A 22354-nucleotide genomic window follows, 5' to 3' on the forward strand; every position below is an offset into this window, starting at 1 on the left:
GACCACAGCCGTAATACTTACTTTGTACTGTAAAGTTTGTAGTGTACGAGTTGGTACTAGCCTAATCCTTAAGTTACGATTCCCACCGACCGGCTAGAGTTGGGCCGCGCCGTAGTGCTTTTTCAGTGTACCTATTACATATGTGGCAGAAGCGATAGAATCCGTCCGGAGCCATCCGATCCGCAAGCAGCCGACCGGCTTTGGGCATACAAATGTGAAATGCGCTCCGACTCCGACGAATCGTACTTAAATCTGAGTACCTATCTCAAAAAGGTCAAAGTAAATAAAATCGTTTAAAGTTTTTGGTAGTATTTATTTAAAAGTCACATTATTTGAGAAGTGTTATCAACACTCGACTGTCCTTGCACGGAGTAGGTTCCCAACTTGAGCCCTTTTATGTCCTCCGTGATGGCAGGAGGGCTGCCGTTAGCAGCAGCATGCTTAGGTGTAGAGAATACCTCCGTGTTTGATGACAGGCTTGTGCATGATTATCATTCAATCTATCTTCGAAGCCATAAGGGAGATATGTCGGGGATTAGCATAAGATATTTAGTCTGTAAATAAGATTTAAAAGGAATGTAATTTTTTTGCAAAAGACAACGGAAAAGAGCTTTATGAAGATTGAATTGTGTACGTACTTACAACTTGACTTCTTCGTAAAGATGGTATTTTGTTAGCCAAAACTTTTAACAAAACGCCAATTATTCGTAAGGAGTTGTATTTTAATGATTAGGTAGGTAATCTTTAGATAATTATAATAATATATCCCAACTTGTAACGACAAAGCGAATCAAATTTTGATTGACAGTATTGACACTGACATTTTCGACTTAAAAATAATATTTGCTATTTCTTATTCTTCATACTGCGAGAAAGAGACAAAGTTATCGTGACTAGGGACGCTCCGTTTCTAAGGCTGACTATTCATTACTTATCCGATTATTATTTTACCGATTCAGTGTTGCCACGAATGAAAAGTTTGTTCCATGTATAAATGGCCACATTGGCTAAGTCGCGCGCGGGATGGCTCTCTCTCGTGGAACTCTTTTCTCGATGTGCGAACTCATGCTGCCAAAATCGAGGAATTGACAGATAGAGATAGAAATTTGTGACGGGCGACTGCCGTCTCTCGCGGCGCGAGCTATCCCGCGGGTAATCATGTGCTAGCCGTGCTGGTCAAATATTTTACCAACTTTCTTATTCAAAATTATACTTCCATCAGTCTCACACACTATTTCTCCTCCTATACGGCTACCATCAGTTTGTCACTGACATAAACGCCGTCGAGAACGTAATTTACTTTCTATACATCTCGCTCGTACTCGCATATTAGTGCAAACGAGATGTATAGAAAGTAATTTACGTTCTCGATAGCGTAAATGTCAGTTTTGACACTCTCAGTGACTCATGGTACGGGCTCTTGTCATCATTCTCTGACCATTTCTTTTTTCAAACATGTAGAACTAAATGTACAGTGGCATAGGTACTAGGTACATCCAACATCAGTTGCATAAAGCTTTGGTTTCCTCCGAAAGCGGTGCCGTTATATAGCGGCCGTCTCCATACAAATACTACGACATCCATATTTAGCCGTATTATTTATTATGGAGACGGCCGCTATATGACGGCACCGCTATCCTAGGAAAACCGATCTTTACGATCTCCAACTTAAAATACCAGAATTCTCACTGTGTTGTGAATTGTAATGTTTATAGAACAGACCCTTGGCCTTGAGTGGTCCAGAAGGTTCACAAAGTCGCGCCGCAGAAGACACATTGAAACCAAAAATGTACCTTATCTGGTTGCGATAAGGTTCACATCGCGACTAGTGTGACGTGTAGATTATCCGTGGTTGACGTTGACGCCGGACTCGAGCTCGGAGGCGGGCGTCTCCGGCTCCTCGTCGTTGTAGATGTTCTCGGCCATCTGCCATACCTGTACGGTCGAAAGTATTAATTTATGACCCATTTCGTACCTTGTCATAGTGACAATCAATATGAAAGACGCTAGAGACTCCATACTATTGTTACTGTGACAAGGTACAAAATTGGTCATATATTAAAACTTTCGACTGTACAATTAATATACCAACATTTAAACTTTTGCCCGCCACTGTCATATAGAAATCGCCTCACACGCTGATGCAATTGCCGTTAGCAAAAGTGTCTATGGTCACGACAGCTCATGCCGTTAGGCGTTTTTAGTGTTAAAAGTGTCAACAATTAGATACATTTAAAAACGGTGGCCATTATTCTGCAAGATTGTGGTGCCTGGGGAAATGGGGCGAAAGTGCTGTCAGTCAAACTTATTTACAATAATTTGACTTATAAGTTACATTCACACAAAACACTATTCAATACCAAAATTAAAGTTTTGAACAATAAAAAGTAGATCTAAAGATATGGAACCCTAAAAAGTGATGAAAATACCACTGAACTCGTTTGTATTTCCTAATGCTCTAGTTTCCTAGGATAGCGGTGCCGTCATATAGCGGCCGTCTCCATACAAATACTACGACATCCATATTTAGCCGTATTATTTAGTATGGAGACGGCCGCTATATGACGGCACCGCTATCCTAGGAAAACCGATCTTAAGGCTCGTTTTCTTAACAAAAACCGGCCAAGTGCGAGTCGGACTCGCGCACGGAGGATTCCGCACCATCAACAAAAAATTGAGCAAAACAAGCAAAAAAACGGTCACCCATCCAAACACTGACCGCGCCCGACGTTGCTTAACTTCGGTCAAAAATCACGTTTGTTGTATGGGAGCCCCACTTAAATCTTTATTTTATTCTGTTTTTATTATTTGTTGTTATAGCGGCAACAGAAATACATCATCTGTGAAAATTTCAACTGTCTAGCTATCACGGTTCGTGGGATACAGCCTGGTGACAGACGGACGGACGGACGGACAGCGGAGTCTTAGTAATAGGGTCCCGTTTTTACCCTTTGGGTACGGAACCCAATAGTATTGTATTGTAGTTCGGGCGATTTTCCGTAACTCGACGTCTTGCGCCTATTTTGCGTGATAAAACTACGGAACCCAAAAAAAAAAAAAAAAAAAAAAAAAAAAAAAAAAAAAAAAAAAAAAAAAAAAAACAAGACCCGCTGGGCTTACCTGCATGATGTTGTCCTCGGAGACGGAGCAGATGACCCAGGGCTCGTTGGGGTTCCAGGAGAAGTCGGAGATCTTGGCGGTGTGTCCGCCGTGGATGAACAGCAGCTCGGGCGGCCCGTCCTCCGCGTCGTCCGCCGTCTGCTCCTCGCCGATCTTCGACAGGTCCCACACGTGCAGCCTGCCGAATGTTTTTTCTCAAAAATGGACGGCAAAGTCGACGTTGCCGGTTAAAAAATAGGTCGCGAAGTGCGTAGTTTATGGTCATTCAAAAAATTCTTCTTCTTCCTCGCGTTGTCCCGGCATTTTGGCCACGGCTCATGGGAGTCTGGGGTCCGCTTGGCAACTAATCCCAGTAATTGGCGTGGGCACTAATTTTTACGAAAGCGACTGCCATCTGACCTTCCAACCCAGAGGGTAAACTAGGCCCGTATTGGGATTAGTCCGGTTTCCTCACGATGTTTTCCTTCACCGAAAAGCGACTGGTAAATATCAAATGATATTTCGTACATAAGTTCCGAAAAACTCATTGGTACGAGCCGGGGTTCGAACCCGCGACCTCCGGATTGCAAGTCGCACGCTGTTACCGCTAGGCCACCAGCGCTTCTCTAGGCCACTAGCGCTTCTATGGTCATTCAAAAAATTAAAAAGTTAAAAACATTGCAGTCTCGATTTCGGGACTGCAATGTTGCATACAAATTCCATTATTTAACGAGTTCCAAACTTTTTAAAACTTTAAATGGCCATATCAAATGAAGGCATAGGTCCATTAAACAGCCAAACAGATGATCAGCGCTTATTATTATAATGTTGGTACCGCGACTATTTAGGTGTCTCAAATACGTTGGCGTATTTTCAGCAGAAAAATACACTTCTTTTTTTTTAAGGCGGCAAGCAAATCTTTTTAATTGTTTTACTTTTTTCTGTGAAAATTAGAACGTTGCTTCTGTAAAATATTTCTATTTCTTGCACCATTTTTGAGAAAAGCACTATATATGACTCGGCTGGAAGGCTACTTGCTGGCTTCGGATTCAATTAAACGGACTCCCAAGGTCGTCCGTTTAAAACGAATCCTCAGCCTGCAAGTAGCTACTTCCGAACCTCGACAATAATGTACTATTATTTAATAAACATTACAATTGGGTACTTTCCTCTATTTAAAATGAATTATTTCAAACTGTACACGAAATAAAACACCAGGGGCCGATTGCATAACAACTTGTAACTAATAATATTAGCGGAAGTCTCTTTTCCGTTCCTTTGATTAGAAAGAGACCTTCGCTAATATTATTAGTTGCAAGTTGTTATGCAATCGGCCCCAGATAATTATTAGAAAAACATAGATAGCAGCTATTTTTAAACAAAATTTATATTTAATAAATCGGATTGAAATATAAAAAGTAGGTGAGTTTGACCGTGACGTCACTACACATGTTTTCATTTACTTTGTACAATTTCCATATTAGCAAATCGTTTTGACAGTTCTAAAAAAGAAGCCGATTTGACTAGTAGGAAAGTAGCCAATTTGAGGATGTTGGAGCCTGCCTCGCCAGTGATTTTGGCTGAGCATTGTTTGGCGGTTTCACGGCTGTAATGCGTAAGCAACGCGCGTAGTTAGGCGCCGGATCCACTCAGAGCGAGCCGTTCGCGACTCTCGGGAGGAATTGCTCACGAAGCTAGGGGCAAGCTAAATTTCAGTGACAGCTAAAGCTTTTGAATCACATAAATACATTGATGTAGAATAAAGAACTGGATACCCAATCAGCCGCAAAAAATGGCCCCGCAAAAGTAACGTGAAAACAGATCACGCGTTACTTTTTCGTTTAGTCTTGTTTGGAACGCTCAAATGTGAAGTTGTCAAAAATGACGAAATGTGCAGTAAAAATATGCAAAAATAACAACGATAAAAAAAGGAAAAAGGATGGAATTTATTTCTTTCGGTTAGTTCTTTTGATAGCATTACAGAATTTATGTAATCTGGTGGTAATTTCACGGTTTTGAATAAATTATTTTGTTAGTACCAAAGAATCCCTGTCAAGGAACAAAAATCCAATGAGTCGATGTGAGGTCTATATTTTTTTAAATTTTTATATAGAATTCATAAGGAATATTATTATGTTTAAATTCAAGATTTCCAAGAAAACCTATGCGACGTGCAGAGTGGACTGCTATTATAGCAAGAGATAGGGGTGATGCACTTTTTAAGCCATTCAAAACGGCACTTGTGTGTTCGGCCCATTTCCCTGTTTCTGACATATACACCACCAATAAGGGCCTACATCGACTAACTGCAAATGCTAAACCTGTCTTAAAGGTAAGTCAGTTCATTTTAAACTGCATTCTTAAATTTATTTTAATGTATAGGTCATATATAGAGTCTGGCTAACCAAAAATTGTTGACAGATATTTCGTCGTTGTATCACTAATTGTCTATGATTTTAAAAAAGAGCTAAAAGTCAGTTGTCAATTTATATCATTCATTCAAATTGTTTGCGGTTTATAAGGGGTTTATTTTAAATATTTTTTATAATTTTAATACTGAGTGAGGTCCGCAAACTATTATTTAAGCTCGTTAATCATTACGACAATGTGCGAAGTCGACGTGTAGCGTTGTATACCTAACGAAAAACTGCAATGTTTACAAGTCCTAAACAAATTAGGAGGTTGGTGCTCTATAAATATTTTGATATGTACTTAGCATTTAGCATATTTGGCATAGTACTTATGTACTTTTTTTGGTGATGGATTAATATTACGATATTATCGAGCTAGATCCTATTTACACTACATTTCATTTTTCGCTTTGTTACAATGGTGAGAAAGTGTAAACATATGTGTTTATCGTTGACTGTACTTTATATAGTGGTAGAAATTATGTAAGCTGACTTTGAGTGCACGTCAACGTATATTTAACTTATATCCTTAGGTATCTTACGTGTGCACAGAAAATCAAAAATATTTTCTAGTATCATAACTATAACTCCTACTACACAAAGTGTGACCAGCCTAAGATTTTTTGAATTTCCCGCCAAACATTTGTGTAATATTTCAGTAGCCAGACTCTAGTTTAGTTAAATACTTTAAATAAAACCGGCCAAGTGCGAGTCGGACTCGCGTTCCACGGGTTCCGTACATTAAGTCCGACTGACGCTTGACTGCACATTTCTAATAGGTTTTTCCTGTCATCTATAGGTAAAGAACTATTTTGTGTATTTTTTTCATAATTTTAGACCCAGTAGTTTCGGAGATAAGAGGGGGGGGGGGTCATTTTTTGCCTATTTTCTTGAATAACTGCTAAACTATATATCCTAAAATAACAAAAAAAAATTAGATTCTTACAATGAGCTCTTTCATTTGATATGTAACACGATATAGTTTGAAAAACTTTATTTTTTAATTTTATCATTTACCCCCCAAAAATGGCCTCCATATTTAAAATTCATTTATTTACGTTACACGTCCATCTTTGGGTCACAAACTTACATATGTGTGCCAAATTTCAACTTAATTGGTCCAATAGTTTCGGAGAAAATAGGCTGTGACAGACGGACGGACAGACAGACACACGAGTGATCCTTTAAGGGTTCCCGATAAAATTAAACCATACCAAGAACCTGTGTACGTTAGTTATAATGAGTAATAACCGCGATAGTTTAAGGAAGAATATACATTGTTTTATTTCTTATTTTGATTTTTCTGTAAAATTATATTAAAGTATACCAAGCGACTCCATTCGTTCATTATTTTAGTTTGACGTAAATACAATGGTCACGTTACGTTAGTGCCATCGGACTAAATTTTTTAACAGTGTTGGTACCTCTGTTTGCAAATTTGACACTTAACGCTTACGACATTAAGCTCTTTTATGTACGAAACATTTATCTTGACTCAAAATTTACGTAAGCGTTTTTATCATCAATGCAAATGATGCGAAACGTCATTGGGATCCACATTTGTTGACGTTTTTGTTCTGCTTTGTGTGTCTATTTCTTTTATATTAAGTCAGTGCATAAATATTATCTCATTTGAACTACTCTCACAGGGCATGGTCCCGCTATTTTACATGCCTGGACACATTATGAACATGAATCCTTCATAAAGTGGCCATGCAACTTGCCGTGGATTATACAAAAAAAGTAAAACACACGGCACTAAAGTACACTAAGTGTTTAATAATGTCATCAGTGCTAAAAGTACACTGAGTTTAATAATGGTCAGCAGTGCTACTGTTCGTACCTGCGATCGGTGCCGCTGGAGGCGAGGATGGTCTCGTTGTGCGGCGACCACTGCACCTGGAAGATCTCGTCCTTGTGCGACTCGAACGAGGGCAGCTCGGAGATGGAAGTACTGCTTACACCTTATTTCAACGAGATAAGGTCTACTAATGGTCAGCAGTGCTACTGTCCGTACCTGCGATCGGTGCCGCTGGAGGCGAGGATGGTCTCGTTGTGCGGCGACCACTGCACCTGGAAGATCTCGTCCTTGTGCGACTCGAACGAGGGCAGCTCGGAGATGGAAGTACTGCTTACACCTTATTTCAACGAGATAAGGTCTACTAATGGTCAGCAGTGCTACTGTCCGTACCTGCGATCGGTGCCGCTGGAGGCGAGGATGGTCTCGTTGTGCGGCGACCACTGCACCTGGAAGATCTCGTCCTTGTGCGACTCGAACGAGGGCAGCTCGGAGATGTAAGTACTGCTTACACCTTATTTCAACGAGATAAGGTCTACTAATGGTCAGCAGTGCTACTGTCCGTACCTGCGATCGGTGCCGCTGGAGGCGAGGATGGTCTCGTTGTGCGGCGACCACTGCACCTGGAAGATCTCGTCCTTGTGGGACTCGAACGAGTGCAGCTTGAGTTTCAGGTTACGGAGATCCCACAACGCCACCTGCGGATTAACGACGATTACAATATGGTTCAAAGTTGAGATTTTAAGACAATATGGAGAAAACCGGCATATAAAATGTATCTGAAGAGCGTCATGGGGCAAAAACTATCGTATTTGTACGTATATTCGTACGTTGCTCAGACAGGCAGAAAGGAAGAGCATAGAGAAAAAAATACATAGAGTGCTCACTCCATACATCAGTTTTAGTACCAAAAAGACTATTAGCATCTAGCATCGAGTAGCGGAACTATCAGTACTGCTACTTGACAATAGATGTAGCACCGACCGGAAAGTCTTATGCTGTTGAGATAAGACTTTCCGGTCGGTGCTACATCTATTGTCAAGTAGCAGTACTGATAGTTCCGCTACTCGATGCTAGATGTAGACCCTGAAATTAATAGTCTGAACTGATCATTGATATAGTATAAAGAACTGGATACCCAATCAGCCGCCAAAAATGGCCCCACAAAAGTAATGTCAAAACAGATCATGCATTACTTTTTCGTTTAGTCTTGTTTGAAACGCTCAAATGTGAAGTTGTCAAGAATTACGAAATGTGCCGTTAAAATATGTAAAAATAACAATGATAAAACAAGAAAAAGGATGGAATGTATTTCTTTCGGTTAGTTCTTTGGATAGCATTACATAATTTATGTAATCTGGTGGTAATTTTATGGTTTTGAATAAATTAATTTCTTAGTACCAAAGAAGGGATGTCAAGGAACAAAAATCTAATGAGTCGATGTGAGGTCAATATTTTTTTTTATTTTTATATGGAATTCATAAGGAATAATATTATGATTAAATTCAAGATTTCCAAGAAAACCTATGCGACGTGCAAAGTGGACTGCTATTTAATTATAGCAAGAGATAGGGGTGATGCAGTTTTAAACAAGGCAAAACGGCACTTGTGTGTTCGGCCCATTTCCCTGTTTCCGACATATACACCACCAATAAGGGCTTATATCGACTAACTGTAAATGCTAAACCTGTCTGAACACAGTGACAACCACAGGATTTATTTTATAAAGTATAGGTAGACTTTATAAAAAAAAATCCAATCAGTATCTAAATGTCCCCGTGCACCCGTGCTATGAGTAAATGTAGATCTTAAATACACAGTTATTTAATAGGTAAGTAGAATTTATTTCAAGGAAATTAGTATTTAAAGACGTATACTTACGAATTAAAAATTTAATTTGTTTGAATTTGAACCACGAATTAATTTTATTTGAGCTCCCGATTAAACTAAATTTGTTTTATTTATTACTTCAATTGGTTTACCTGTACAGTAATACATATTAAAGTGTACCAAAGTGACTCCATTCGTTCATTATTCTCGTTTGACGTTGTTTGACGTAAATACGTTACGTTTAGTGCCATCGGACTAAATTTTTTAACAGTGTTGGTACTTATGTTTGCAAATTTGACACTTAATGCTTACGACATTAAGCTCTTTTCTGTACGAAACATTTATCTTGACTCAAAATTTACGTAAGCGTTTTTATCATCAATGCAAATGGTGCGAAACGTCATTGGGATCCACATTTCTTGACGTTTTTGTTCTGCTTTGTGTGTCTATTTCTTTTATATTAAGTCAGTGGAACTGATGTATGGAGTGAGCACTGTTGTCTTTATTTATCTATGGGAAGAGCTCACTCCTGCTCTACCGCCCTTCTGTAAGTGGAGTATGTGTACAAATGTAGAAGTTTAAAGCGACGAAAGAGCTTCTAGACCGTCTTCCTTTATTGACAGTCTTATCACATTGACCTTATCCCCTTAATGAACCCTTATTAGTCAATGTTGAAAAAAGATAAGAAAAAACATTTGAATGTTCATAATTGCTATGCACGACATGAAAAGCATGTTGTGCGTGACAGAATACTATTAATTAATAATTCTCACTAAGATTATAGTAATATAACACGCAAATATTAAAAGTTCGTATAAATAAATTAATAAGCTTCACATGCGATGTGCGTGTCGTGTCTAACTCTCGACGCCCGTGAAGCAATAGGGTATTTAATCTGTCAGCTCCCACGGCTCATATATTAGCCAGAACGCTTATGGTGACGTCATATCGTGGGATTCGACAGGTTAACACATGTTGAATTTTAAAACTAAATCAAGTTAAATAGATAGAAAATGAGCAATTTATCACAATACATTGGAAATTTAAAAAATATATGGGAATAATAAAAAAATACAAAGTTAAAAAAAAATAACTTCCAAATAGGAAAAATGATACCATTCGAATCCTTACATTTTATTAAAAAAAGTATTGTATTGCAACCATATACAATATTTAATACGCAATATTTCACCGACAAAATCGCAATTTCTTTGTTTCCATACATCGAAACGGCTTCTTACGTTACATGGTGACGTCACGATATATTGCCATTTTCTATAAGCGTTTCGTCAGTAAAGTGCGCGGGGTGCCAAACTTTGACCATCATTTGTGACTTTTGTATTGCTTTAAGACAATGGGTCCCATACAGACATTTGATCCTCAAAACAAACCTGATGGACTGATACCATTCATAAAAAAATGTCGAATACCCTATTGTGTAAGTGGCTTTGAATCCAGTAGCTAGAGATGATTTACAAGAATTTAGCTTAGAGACACCCCCACACCAGCGTCTAGTCAGTGCTATAAAGTTGACGCGCGGGAAAGCTAGTCTGGCGGGTTTGCAATGAATATGGCGATAGATTACCGTTTTGTCAGCGCTGCCGGTGGCCAGGATGAACTCTGAGTAGGGGTTGAAGCTGAGGCAGTTCACCTCGGCCGTGTGCGCGTCGACCGTGTGCGAGGGCTTGGACGTGTTGTTGGATCTGTGGGACGCGAGCTTGGTTAGCGTGTCTTAGTGTGAGGCCTGAGCGGACGCTCGAGTTGTGCGTGCAGCGGGGCGGGGCGTGCGGCGTGCATGTTAAACAAATGCAAGCGTATAGGAGCGGCCTTAGTGCACGCTGCTCACATCACTTGTGTGCCCGACGCCACGCTGCACGCCCCGCCGAACGCTCCGCTCCGAGCGTCCACTCAGGCCTTACACTCACGATGGGCTCAAAGTGGCTAGAACATCCTGGCTGTGACTCACATGTAAATATCACATTATTAGATTATTTATGGCAGCTGTTACTGATTTAGTCTGTAACATATTTTTATGCCTTAGGCCTTTAATAAATGATATGTATTTGATTTTCCGCCAGTCTTCTACGTATACATAGTTTAATTTAAAGCTAATAATGTGGTATATGAGTGTCACAAACAACTGGTCGTGCTAACCTTGTTAATGGTGTTAATTGACAAAATGACGAGGATGAAAGTGGATTTCAAGGTTAATTACTCAATTATATGGGAACGAAATGATAATATGGTAAGTTAGAGATTTAAGCTTTAAAAAATAATCTAAAACATGCAATGATATTGTTTACAAATAGACAGCAAAGTTAATAAAGACAATTGGTAATGGATTAAATTATTGCAATTTCAGCGCGTAAAAAGCTATTTACTTACTATATTTTTTTATCAACTTGGATGCATATTCAGCAAGAAACAATTAAAATCGTACAACACACAAAACAAATGTAATGTTGATGTAGTAAACTTGGTAAGCGAAAGTGTAATATTACATATTTACAAGAGATTGCGACCGCGCCAAACCAAATTAACATGCGCGTCTAATTTGCATCACTTCGGTCTTGCAAATCGGTTAAATGTCTTTTTTATGTCCACACAGCATCAAATTTTCTCCACCAACTCAATCAAGATAAGACTTATCCAATAACAAGACAAACTATTATTACCTACTTTAACTAGAGATCTTTGTAGTTGTTTTTTGTTTAGAATTTTTTTTTTAACCCGCATAAATGTCAATGTGGTTCAGTGAAGGGGACGGACTGAAAATCAGCGCTGCGCAGGCAATTTGTAATGAAATGACTGACGCAGCGTACGCTGAGCCCGTTCCTTTTGCCGCACAATTATTCTTATTTTTTCAATCCTTATGTTTTGTAACCTGTATGCTTTTTGTGTTGCAATAAATGGTTTCTTATTCTTATTCTTATAATGTAGTGATACAACATTCATTACAATAACCTGGTGTCCCAAATCATGAGCTTCTGGTCGTCGGCGACGGAGCCGAAGAGCGACTCGTGCAGCAGGTGCCAGGCCACGTCCTCAACCACGGCCGTGTGTCCCGTGAACACGGACTTGGCCTCGATGACGCGACCCTCCTTAGGGGTGGCGTTGATGTCCCACAGACATATTGTGTGGTCGTCGCTGCAAACAGTTATGTATTGCTTATAAACGCAATCTTGGACATAAAGCAGCAAGTATATATCTGAAGCACACAATTCTCAAAACAGGCCCATTTTTCTCACTGTCATTGTCATATCATAACATATACGAGGGGCGACAGAAAAGTTCGCAGCCTTAGAAAAAAAATGAAAGGGAGTATTAAAGTAAATGTTAATTATTAATCGTTAATAATCGTTAGTAATTGCGTCGTATTTAAACTGCCAAAGAGGCGGGGAAGAAAGTAGCACAGTATTTTTATTTTTAAATTTTCATTTTTTTCTAGCTTAGGCCGCGAATATTTCAGCCTCCCTCGTATATAGGGTATCTGTGCCGATAGTGAGACTGTGTAAGCAAAAAAGATGATCATACAAGTATCAAGGACCAGCCTAACTCTAGTTTTAATTTTATAGTAGTAATAGTTAATGATAAATCTAATTGTTTCTACCTAGCAGATAGGAGATATCCATTGAGTATAGGGTTCCACGACAATCCATAGCCTTCTTTTTGGTGCCCGCGCAATCTGAAAGCACAAATATACATTAGCCTCAGAACTCTTAGATCCACATTTTTCATTACCAGAGCTTGAAAGATAGTGAAAACTTGGAAATGTCCCAAAGTAAATTAAAATTGAATTTATAACTCATAATCACAACCCAAATTGTCCAAAAATACGCATATTGTTACCATAGACACAGAATAAATAATAGTACTAGGTACAGAAGATTCACTCTCTAACAAAACGCATCTATTACTACAGATTCTTAGGCTAGGTAGCGCAAGCGCGAGCAGGCGTCCGTTCCATAGCGGTGCGCGGCAACTACTATGGATAGACACCAAAATTGGTGTGGGCCGCATATACTTGTAGCAACGCGACGAAATCGCGGAGTGAGCCACGCCTGCCATAGATATTTACTTTTGCAATAACCCGTTTAAGCTCTATTCATTACAATCTCAAAAACAGGAAAATGTTAAAGATGAGGAACTTTACAACCGTTGGCTCGCGAGCTAACCCGGTATCCATTGCGCGCGGCTGCCTCGCGAGCCAATGTTCAATAGTTTGCCGCGCAATATGGAGACGGGCCTTTACATTAAGATAAAATAAAAACAAGTAATAATGTGCAATCAACAGATTAATAATTACACATGGTAAATATTGTCCCCTAAATTTTAGATCGCAACAAATGGAGGATTCTTCTGCCAGCCCTGTCCCTAATGAGGGATAACAGGAATGCATCATCATCATCATATTTTAGATAAATGTTTTAGGCATTGTAAACAGAACAGCTTGGAGGTACTGGATAGCTTATACACTTGCAAGAATGAATAAGAACAAAGATAAAAAGATTTACAATGCGCTTATGAACGTCAAATAAAGCTAACCAACTCCAATCCTACACCTCTGCCCTGAGAAGATTTAAATCCCCCACCCTCAATTGGAGGAGGGTATCCCAATATGGAAAAATAAAAATTGAGAAAATCAAGTTTGTAATAATCACCTAAGGTCTGGATGGCATTCTCCTGAAGGTTCAGGTTTGGAGGGGTGCTTGGTATAGTCGAACACCAGCACATCAGAGGACGGGGTCTTGGTGGCGATCACGCAGGGGTTCTGGGGCATGTAGCGCGCCCTGTTCACCTCACCCTCATGGTTGATCTTGATTTCTATGTCTATTTTACCTGATACTGAACCAAAGCCTCCAAATTCTGGAAAAGAGGAAGAAGTTAGATGTAGATGTAGTGTAGGGACACCCGGCCAGAAACAGGCGGGATATCGATCGCATGTTGCATTCATTCAGCCCAGTTCCCTGGAGTTGGAGATGCAGGTTACTGTCCCGGAGGCATTGCCACACTATTCTCCTTGAATCTTCTTGTTAGGAAGATGTTAACTTCCTTTATGAGAAAATACTTTTTTAAGTAATTCAGTTATAGAGGCAGAGTCTTCATATGCATGACATGTCATGGACATGATGGTGAATGTGTTTTGGTTACAGGTAATTAAAAGACCCCATTACTGATTTACACATTATGAGCCTCAACTTAACTGGCAGGCATACACACAGTACTTAAGTGTACAGCTGCTTGTGAGGTGTAATTCACGAAGTAGAATATGCTACATTTTGAACAAAGCAGCTGCTGTCTGTAGAATAGATGGTACAGGTTGAAGATCTTGTTAAGGGCACTTACCTCCTTTATCATTATCATAGTGACTGGCGTCAAACTGAGCATCTTCATTGGGGAGCTGAACACTCGCTATGAGGAGATGGTTCTGTTCATCTGATGTGTGTGTACCAAGGATTAATCTGAAAAATGTGGTTATTTATATCTTGTCACTATTCATTATTATTGTGGTATTCCACAAGACAAAGTATCACCGCCAAATTCCAAGGAAAGCCTTCGTTTTCAATGCGTGAACATTTTAGGTGGGAAAGTGAACAAAGGAATGTCAATAACCTTTAGCGTGATATGAGGACGTAAGTCAAGTAAAGGTACCTGTGCACCGAGTAGTCTTTGCCCTCCGGCCGGGTCACGTCAGGCAGCCACTGCGCGGTCAGCGACGGCCACTCCAGAGCGTGTGTCATCACCAGGTCGTACAGGAACGGTGTGTTCTTCTTCCAAATCTTGTACTCCTCGTTGATGACGCGCTCCTCCACCGCATCGTCGAACGTTTCTATGAACGAACACCGATTACACTCACATAAAGCACTTTCGATAACCAACAAATTGAAAGAAAGCTGTCAGACAACGGCCACAAGAACATCTCGGGATAATGAGTACATAACAATTACCTCCGTCGCCTTTATCTCCCATTTTACGATTTTGGTCTTCTATTTTTCACTTTTAACTTGCAGCAACGATTTTAACGCAATTTATCAGAAAATACCGGCCTCGCAAAGGCGCCAAACAACAATCCTTGGCGTTGTTCTGTTCGGAAGACAGCACACAAACTTCCGGAGTCAGGTGGCAGAAAAAAAATATTTTTTTATTACTATTTAAAATTACAACATTTTATCAATAGTTACTAAATGTGAATATATTTAGTTTTATTTTAGTTCATATTTTATCAGTAATAATTATTTGTACGACGAATTTAACTACAATAAACTACATGACCGGAAGTGGATGTATGCAATTTATTGCCATTATCGCAAGTTTACCTTAAACTTTAAATTTCTATAAATTACTAACACATGTGTAATTATGAATTTTATGACAGCGTTTTACACAAAAATAAAACGCTAATTAAATAACTTACCATATTCGGAACCTAAAGTAATATATTGAGAGTGGCAACACTGTAGTTAGTCGTATTGTCCTTTTCTAGCATATACGTCCATCTCTCTCTCCCACACCCCCACCACTTCAGGCAGTTGCGTTTGGCAATTTTGACAGTTAGGTTAGAAACAAACGCAAATTACCTCATTGTCTCAAAATTATACATATTTACACCAGGCAGGATTAAAACTTTAGGTTCCGAATATGGTAAGTTATTTAATTAGCGTTTTATTTTTGTGTAAAACGCTGTCATTAAACAACTGTACCGATATTCGGAACCTAAAGTAATATATTGAGACGTGTTTGTTATCGCCTGGTGGTGGGAAGACGCCAAGCCAATGTGATTATACATGTACTTACATATTATGTATATGTAATATTATTATATTAGGAATGTTTAATTAATTATGTAGTACACCCTTTATTTTAATACATGTGAGGAGAGAGGTATTTAGTAAAGCATACAATTTTATATACCATTATATTATGATACTAACTTTCCATTTTATATACGTATTTAATGTAGGTACTTATAAATTTTCAACGAAAATAAGTGAGTCACCACAAGGGTGCTATAGTACTTAATTATATGTATGTGAGACTATGTAAAAGAAGATAAGTCAGTCTACTCTTCAGGGAGCATACAACATCTGTGATATGGAGTGATGTAATTAAAATATGAAAAGATAAAAATCATAAAGTACTCGAGTAGTTTTTATTTATAACTCCCAATTATTGACAAATTTGATAATAATTATCTAGTAAGGTAAGCAGTTGCAGGATATAACAAGGACAAGACCTTTCTTATTTCCAGAATCCCTCAGGATTAAGTAGACGAATATTTTAAATATTCGTTATATCACTATCACTACCCACAAAGTTAATATTGGGTAGGTACTTAATAAAATGTCATAGGGAATACTTTTAATGATTTTACTGAATTCTTTTATTTGGTTATAGCTATAAAATACATTTAATCGTTTGTACGCTTTACTAATGCGAACGCGAGCTAATGGACCTAAACAAACCTTACTTAAAATTGTGAAGGTTACTTTGAGAGCTTAAGCCATATCATAATACTCATGTGGGCACTAGTTACGACGCTTTTTGGTGCTCTTGGCGTTCAAATGGTAAATGTAGAATTGCCACAGAGCTTTATCAATGATATTTGTATAGGTGCAGCTCATTCTGCTTATATTCATGTTTAGCTATCATCAAGTGACCTTAATTGTACTCATTATTGTCTATATATGCAGTATGAGTAGTTTACCTTATCTGGTGCCTACTAGTAGACATAAACTTGATTGTTTCTGAACGCTAAAGTGGCTTAATTTATGTAAACCATTCATAGACATAGCTTGATTCTGAATATTCAGTCTTCTCTTTCCAGATTAAGAATAAGGTACTTAATTCGAAACCTTAGCTCATCGCATATGTGTTTTTAACCAAAATGAAAATTTGTGTTTATTTTGTGATTTTACATTATTTGCAATAACTGTGCGGAACCATGGGGTCCCCGACCTTTTGCCGGGCACCCGTGGGCCCAAAGCCAACAGCGCAGATGCCGTTTAAGAGGAACCTATTTTATCCAATGCTAGGGTCAACACTTTGTCGAATATATTTGATATTTATGTATATTTATCCTCCTTATGACCTAAGGGTAGGTAATTGTAACTTTTTGATATCAAATATACGCAGAATAGTCAATTATTTTGTATTCTGAAGTGCATATAATATTACTGGATTTGGGCCAGTGTGCTTTTGTATACTATATCTCTGGCCTACTATATAGGCTAGTCTATTAACATCCCGCCTCCTGGAAGGCAGTATACAGACTTCTTAGATATATTCACGGTAGTGCTAAGAGTGTGGACCTGGTTTTCCGACACTTGACTGCATGAGATTATTTTTTCAGGTCTCGAGCAAGAAGGGTGCCTAGATAGGTTGAGGTCCTCAACTTGTGGATTTGGTAGGAGCAAGACACAGACGGGGTGTAAATTAGTTAATCCACCATGTTTCAAGAGATTCATGTGCATTCATGCCTTCAGGTTACACTGTAGAGACAGACTAACACTTTGGCAGAGTTTTGCTAACATATAATAAATGATTGCATTTGTTTGGGTGTACAATTACATGTTCCACACCAAAAACATAATTATTTATATATTTCAATCTATTTTTGAAAGGTTTGCGTTTCAAAATAGCTTCGCCTTTTCGCAAGGCGTGCTCCTGTTCCCCTATTTTATTGTGCAAAGCGAACAGTATCACAATGCTATAATTTTGTATAAATTGAGAACTAGAGGGTCATGCCCTAGACGTGACCGCCCAGAAACTGTGCTAGAACCGTTCGTGCAAACCATTCAGTCACTATTTTTAAAAACCTTTTGTAGTGGGTACATTCCACGGTCTTAAATTTATTAAACGTGTAGTATCAAACTATGACAAGTCATGATAAGTGAAATAAGTGATAACAGTATCTGGTCCGTGCATAGAAGCACTTGCCCTTGAGGTTAGGGCATGGGTAGTTTATTATAAACTTAATCCGTGCATAGGAGCACTTACGATACAGGTGGTTTAAAACTTCCAGGGTCACAATACAGACACAAGGGTGTAAAATACATAATTCATAAACGCCCGTTAGGCCAGTTTTGTATATTTTATTTCAAACATGCTTGTGCAGCACCGCCAGCACATGATAATTTTCCTAATATACCATGGCAGTCAGGGATATAATAATTATGTAAAAAGGTAGGTAACCTTGGTCATGTCGTGTACATAGGTAGGTACTCGTAAACATGTTAACTGAAAGACAAGTGCTCTCCAGCCAAATATAATTTATGCAACTGTGAGCTGCTCTTACATTGGGATCATATGTATTTATTTCTAGTCTGTCATATTGTAGCAGGCCTAGACTTCAAAGGTTTGTAGATGTTTATAGGGCCGTTAAACGGACCCTTTGTACACCTTGAGCAGGCTGTTTGTTTCACACCATGGGTAATATATATTGTAAACATAGCTTATTTCAGAATGGAATCGTAAGCTCTGTCGTGTCGTGAGCTTACCGAGCCTGATTTAATTAGAGTCCACAGATTGTATGGACCTTGGAGGATTGACCACTCCTTATTCTAATTATCAATATTCTGCCTGGGCTTATAGTCGAAATTAGGTGACTAAATCTCTTAGTATTATCTATGCCACCCAAGTTATGAGGCTTAGCGTCTCCAGACCACAATTTTATATTAGGGTGCAAAGATTTTTTCATCTTTAAAATAAAAATGAGTCGAGATAGGCCTGGAATCTTAGGTTTTTATTTTACCTATTATAATTTTAGAAATGTTATGTAAATGGAAAGCAGTTTTCACTTTTACCACAGTTAATTAGCCCAATTTCGGGTTTAGCCAATAGGGTGTTCGGGACCCTTGAAATAGATTGGTAAACAAAAATGAAAACTCTAATAACGAAGCCTATTTCGACTGATTTTTACCCAAAACATTATTTTAAACCATTTTTACTTTCTCTAAAAAGAGATATTTACAACTTGATCTTTGTAATATTTTTGTGATTGTGGTCTACTCGCACGCCTGTGTTATGACCATATCATTTATATTTCTGTGAATATGTCTGACGTGCCTTGCGCAGGCTTACATAGGTTATAATATCATCATCAATAACTTGACGTCAGTTTGTGAACGAATCAAAGATTCTTTTGGCACACCTTACGCAGGTGTAAACATGGCAGCCTTGCGCAGGTTTAGATAGGTACATAATATATTGGTTTCATCACAAATAACTTGACGTTAGTTTGTGAACGAATCAAAGATTCTTTTGGCACACCTTACGCAGGTGTAAACATGGCAGCCTTGCGCAGGTTTAGATAGGTACATAATATATTGGTTTCATCACAAATAACTTGACGTTAGTTTGTGAACGAATAAAAGATTCTCTTAGGCGCACCTTAGCAGGTGGAACCATAACAGACGTAAGTTTAAGAATAAGTATCATTCAAATCAAATTTAAGTTTATGTACTGCCGAAGTACTCACTTTCCACAAAAATAAATGCAATGTTTGCGATGTAGGTTTGTTCGTTACCTTGTGTCCCTTAGAGCGGAAATATCGTCGACTCCTATTCGGGTACACGTTATTTATCAGCAAGTTTATTACCAAAAAATTAATTTTGCAATATTATATTAACCCGGAACGGGATAAAAAGATAAATTGCTGATAGATACTTGGACAGATAAAAAACCTACACGTCTATAAGCTTCTACCTTAATACGTAGGTTCTACGTAACACGTATTAACTATCCGATCCATTCGTATTCGAAAACACAAATCACTTGAAAGGGTATACCTCCACACATCACCATTTAAGTATTATATAATTTCAACCGTTATTATACACACACAAAGATTTAAACTAACAAGACTCGGAAGAGACTTAATAAAATTAAATTATAATGGTGACACGTGCACGCTTTACCAGCTCGATGTGTTTTCTACCATGTGTTTTAGTATTTTCATTGGCATAGCCACGGTGCGCGCAGGCAGCCTTTGAAAACACTTGCACATCACTATTCCGGATCATTTTTATTTGCTAGATAGTTTAACGGACAACTAAATTTAAATATTTATTTCGAACGGCAAAAGCCGTTAGAAACTGTTTTTCAATATAGTCAGCTAAACTGGGGTACAAATTCAAAAACTCACCAGCAGTTTAGCTTCACGACCTTCCAGATGGAAAAACAGCAAGCCAATGAGGTAATTTGCGTTTGTTTCTAACCTAACTGTCAAAATTGCCAAACGCAACTGCCTGAAGTGGTGGGGGTGTGGGAGAGAGAGATGGACGTATATGCTAGAAAAGGACAATACGACTAACTACAGTGTTGCCACTCTCAATATATTACTTTAGGTTCCGAATATCGGTACAGTTGTTTAATATCAAATAAAAATAATTCTATATTCACAACAATTTTTGAAATTATTATATGTAAATGCTAATGTAATAGAACATTTAAAGCATGGCAACAATTTTTGAACTGTCAAATTGTGAACATGGCTGATGCAGCAGCAGCTCGCAGGGAAGCCCGGAGAAGGAAAATATTAGAGAATTCTCATAACAGGCTTCAACGTATATCTGGAAAATGCGAAGAACCGATTCTAAAAGGTACTAGTTTCTAGTATAACATAATTAGTCTTTGTGCGTAATTAAAAATTACTATGTAATGCCTATTATTGTTTTGTTGCAGAATCATCTTTACAGACCATACTTCCAGACGTAAGTTACGAAGTTTCAGCAATATCTAGCAGTGCCACAACTAGTAGGAGCAACAGTTCTCTCAATAATGGTGTCGTGGTTAGCGAGGCACCACCAGTGGCGGTGCCGACACCGAATCCTGTTTATGAAGCGGATGCGGCTGGCGACAGTTTAACCGACGTAGCCAATGACTTGGCAGCTTTAATGTCGCCAGGATCACAACCAGCCAACACTCAACAAGTGACTCTTTTGGAAAAACTTGTTCTATATAAGTATGATGTTGTGCTAGTGTCTTTGTTTGTCCAACTTCTGTACAGTTTCTCATTGTTGACATTTGACGAGACATATTTTTTCTTGCCATTGGTGGTTTACGTCGTTACTAAGATGATATGGTTTCCAGCACCAAGCAGTTCCAACTTTGCTAACGCTTTACTTCTCTTAAATGGAATATCAGTGCAAAGAGTGGAACGAATTATGTCCGTGATGCGCTGGGTGAGTATGTTTTCTCAGGATGTCTGCGTGTACCTTTTTACCACGATTTGTATGCAGGCCCTTAGTCACACTATCACAGATTCTTTAATCACATAGTAGAAATTGACATTTGAAGGGTCCACGGAAAGAACATGTCTAGTCACATTTTTCGGAAAATGAGATTTTTATCTCAAAATGAAGAGCTCTTAATGAGCTATTAGTTATATCTTTTGCTACCACTGTATATAAATGTAACACAACTTTATTTTTAGTTAAATAATACCTGGAATTACCATACGTTTTGACGTTGTTCCAAATTTTAAAACCGCAATTACTCAAAATGTCACTAGTGTGACTAGACATGTTCTTTCCGTGGACCCTTCATTTATAATTTTCCTGTTAAATTTTGGGCATATTATTGACTGAACAGTTCTAACATTAGCTATATAGCATTTAATAAATAGAAATGTTCCATAATTTTGATTGCTTGTGCCTTTATTCATAAGTGAGAATTTGTGACATGTGTGCGTTTTAGTCACATATTGCCATTTTAGTTTAATTAGGACAATATTGTACATAGTAAATGACAAACATTCTTGTTACTTTATTTGTAAATTTCATTTTGCTCTATTATTTTTGGTTTTTGTCTACACAATACTAATGCATTTAAAATATTGTATTTTTATACTTTATCACAATTTTTATGATACTTTCATATATTTATTATGAATTAGAAAAGTATGGAGGCCAAATTAGCAACTTTTACTGCAAATGTTGAATGTAACAATCACATCTGGGCTAGTATAACTTCTCATGTCATAACATTCTAAATTTATTGTTATCATGTCAATGAGCGTGGTTGTACTAGCCCTCTAATATTATAAACTATTTTCATATCTTGAATGCAGAGGTGAAAGAATTTGTAAATAATTTAGTTCGGCCTGAATCCTTTGATGGCCTTAACTGTTATCAATTGTAATTGCTAGTTGTGTTCCAATTTTGATGTAACACTAGTCTATTCGGAAATAGCAATAATAACAATCAATTTGGAAATA

General features: G+C 38.1%; 2 protein-coding genes across 3 annotated transcripts; one reads left to right on the forward strand and one right to left on the reverse strand.

The window, feature by feature from the left end:
• Window positions 1–1736: 1736 nt before the first annotated feature.
• Window positions 1737–15254, reverse strand: LOC134654126 (chromatin assembly factor 1 p55 subunit). Of its 2 annotated transcripts, XM_063509571.1 has the most exons (10): window positions 15087–15254; window positions 14791–14968; window positions 14485–14600; window positions 13800–14004; window positions 12749–12823; window positions 12103–12285; window positions 10724–10841; window positions 7876–8006; window positions 3121–3298; window positions 1737–1935 (listed from the first exon to the last, which is right to left on the reverse strand). In XM_063509571.1, the coding sequence occupies exons 1-10, from the start codon at window positions 15106–15108 to the stop codon at window positions 1843–1845; spliced, it is 1299 nt and encodes a 432-aa protein (XP_063365641.1). In that variant the 5' UTR covers window positions 15109–15254; the 3' UTR covers window positions 1737–1842. The 2 variants fall into 2 exon arrangements, with proteins under 2 accessions (XP_063365641.1, XP_063365640.1); XM_063509570.1 differs by lacking the exons at window positions 1737–1935; window positions 3121–3298 and having other exon boundaries at window positions 7848–8006; window positions 12097–12285.
• A 5333-nt stretch (window positions 15255–20587) lies between these two features.
• On the forward strand, window positions 20588–21425 carry LOC134653846 (uncharacterized). Its single transcript, XM_063509208.1, has 2 exons — window positions 20588–20738; window positions 20821–21425. Exons 1-2 carry the CDS (start codon window positions 20627–20629, stop codon window positions 21414–21416), a joined length of 708 nt encoding a protein of 235 aa, XP_063365278.1. The 5' UTR covers window positions 20588–20626; the 3' UTR covers window positions 21417–21425.
• The last annotated feature ends 929 nt before the right edge of the window (window positions 21426–22354 follow it).

Source organism: Cydia amplana, chromosome 14 (assembly GCF_948474715.1).
Source record: "Cydia amplana chromosome 14, ilCydAmpl1.1, whole genome shotgun sequence".
Classification (NCBI taxonomy): Eukaryota; Metazoa; Arthropoda; class Insecta; order Lepidoptera; family Tortricidae; genus Cydia; species Cydia amplana.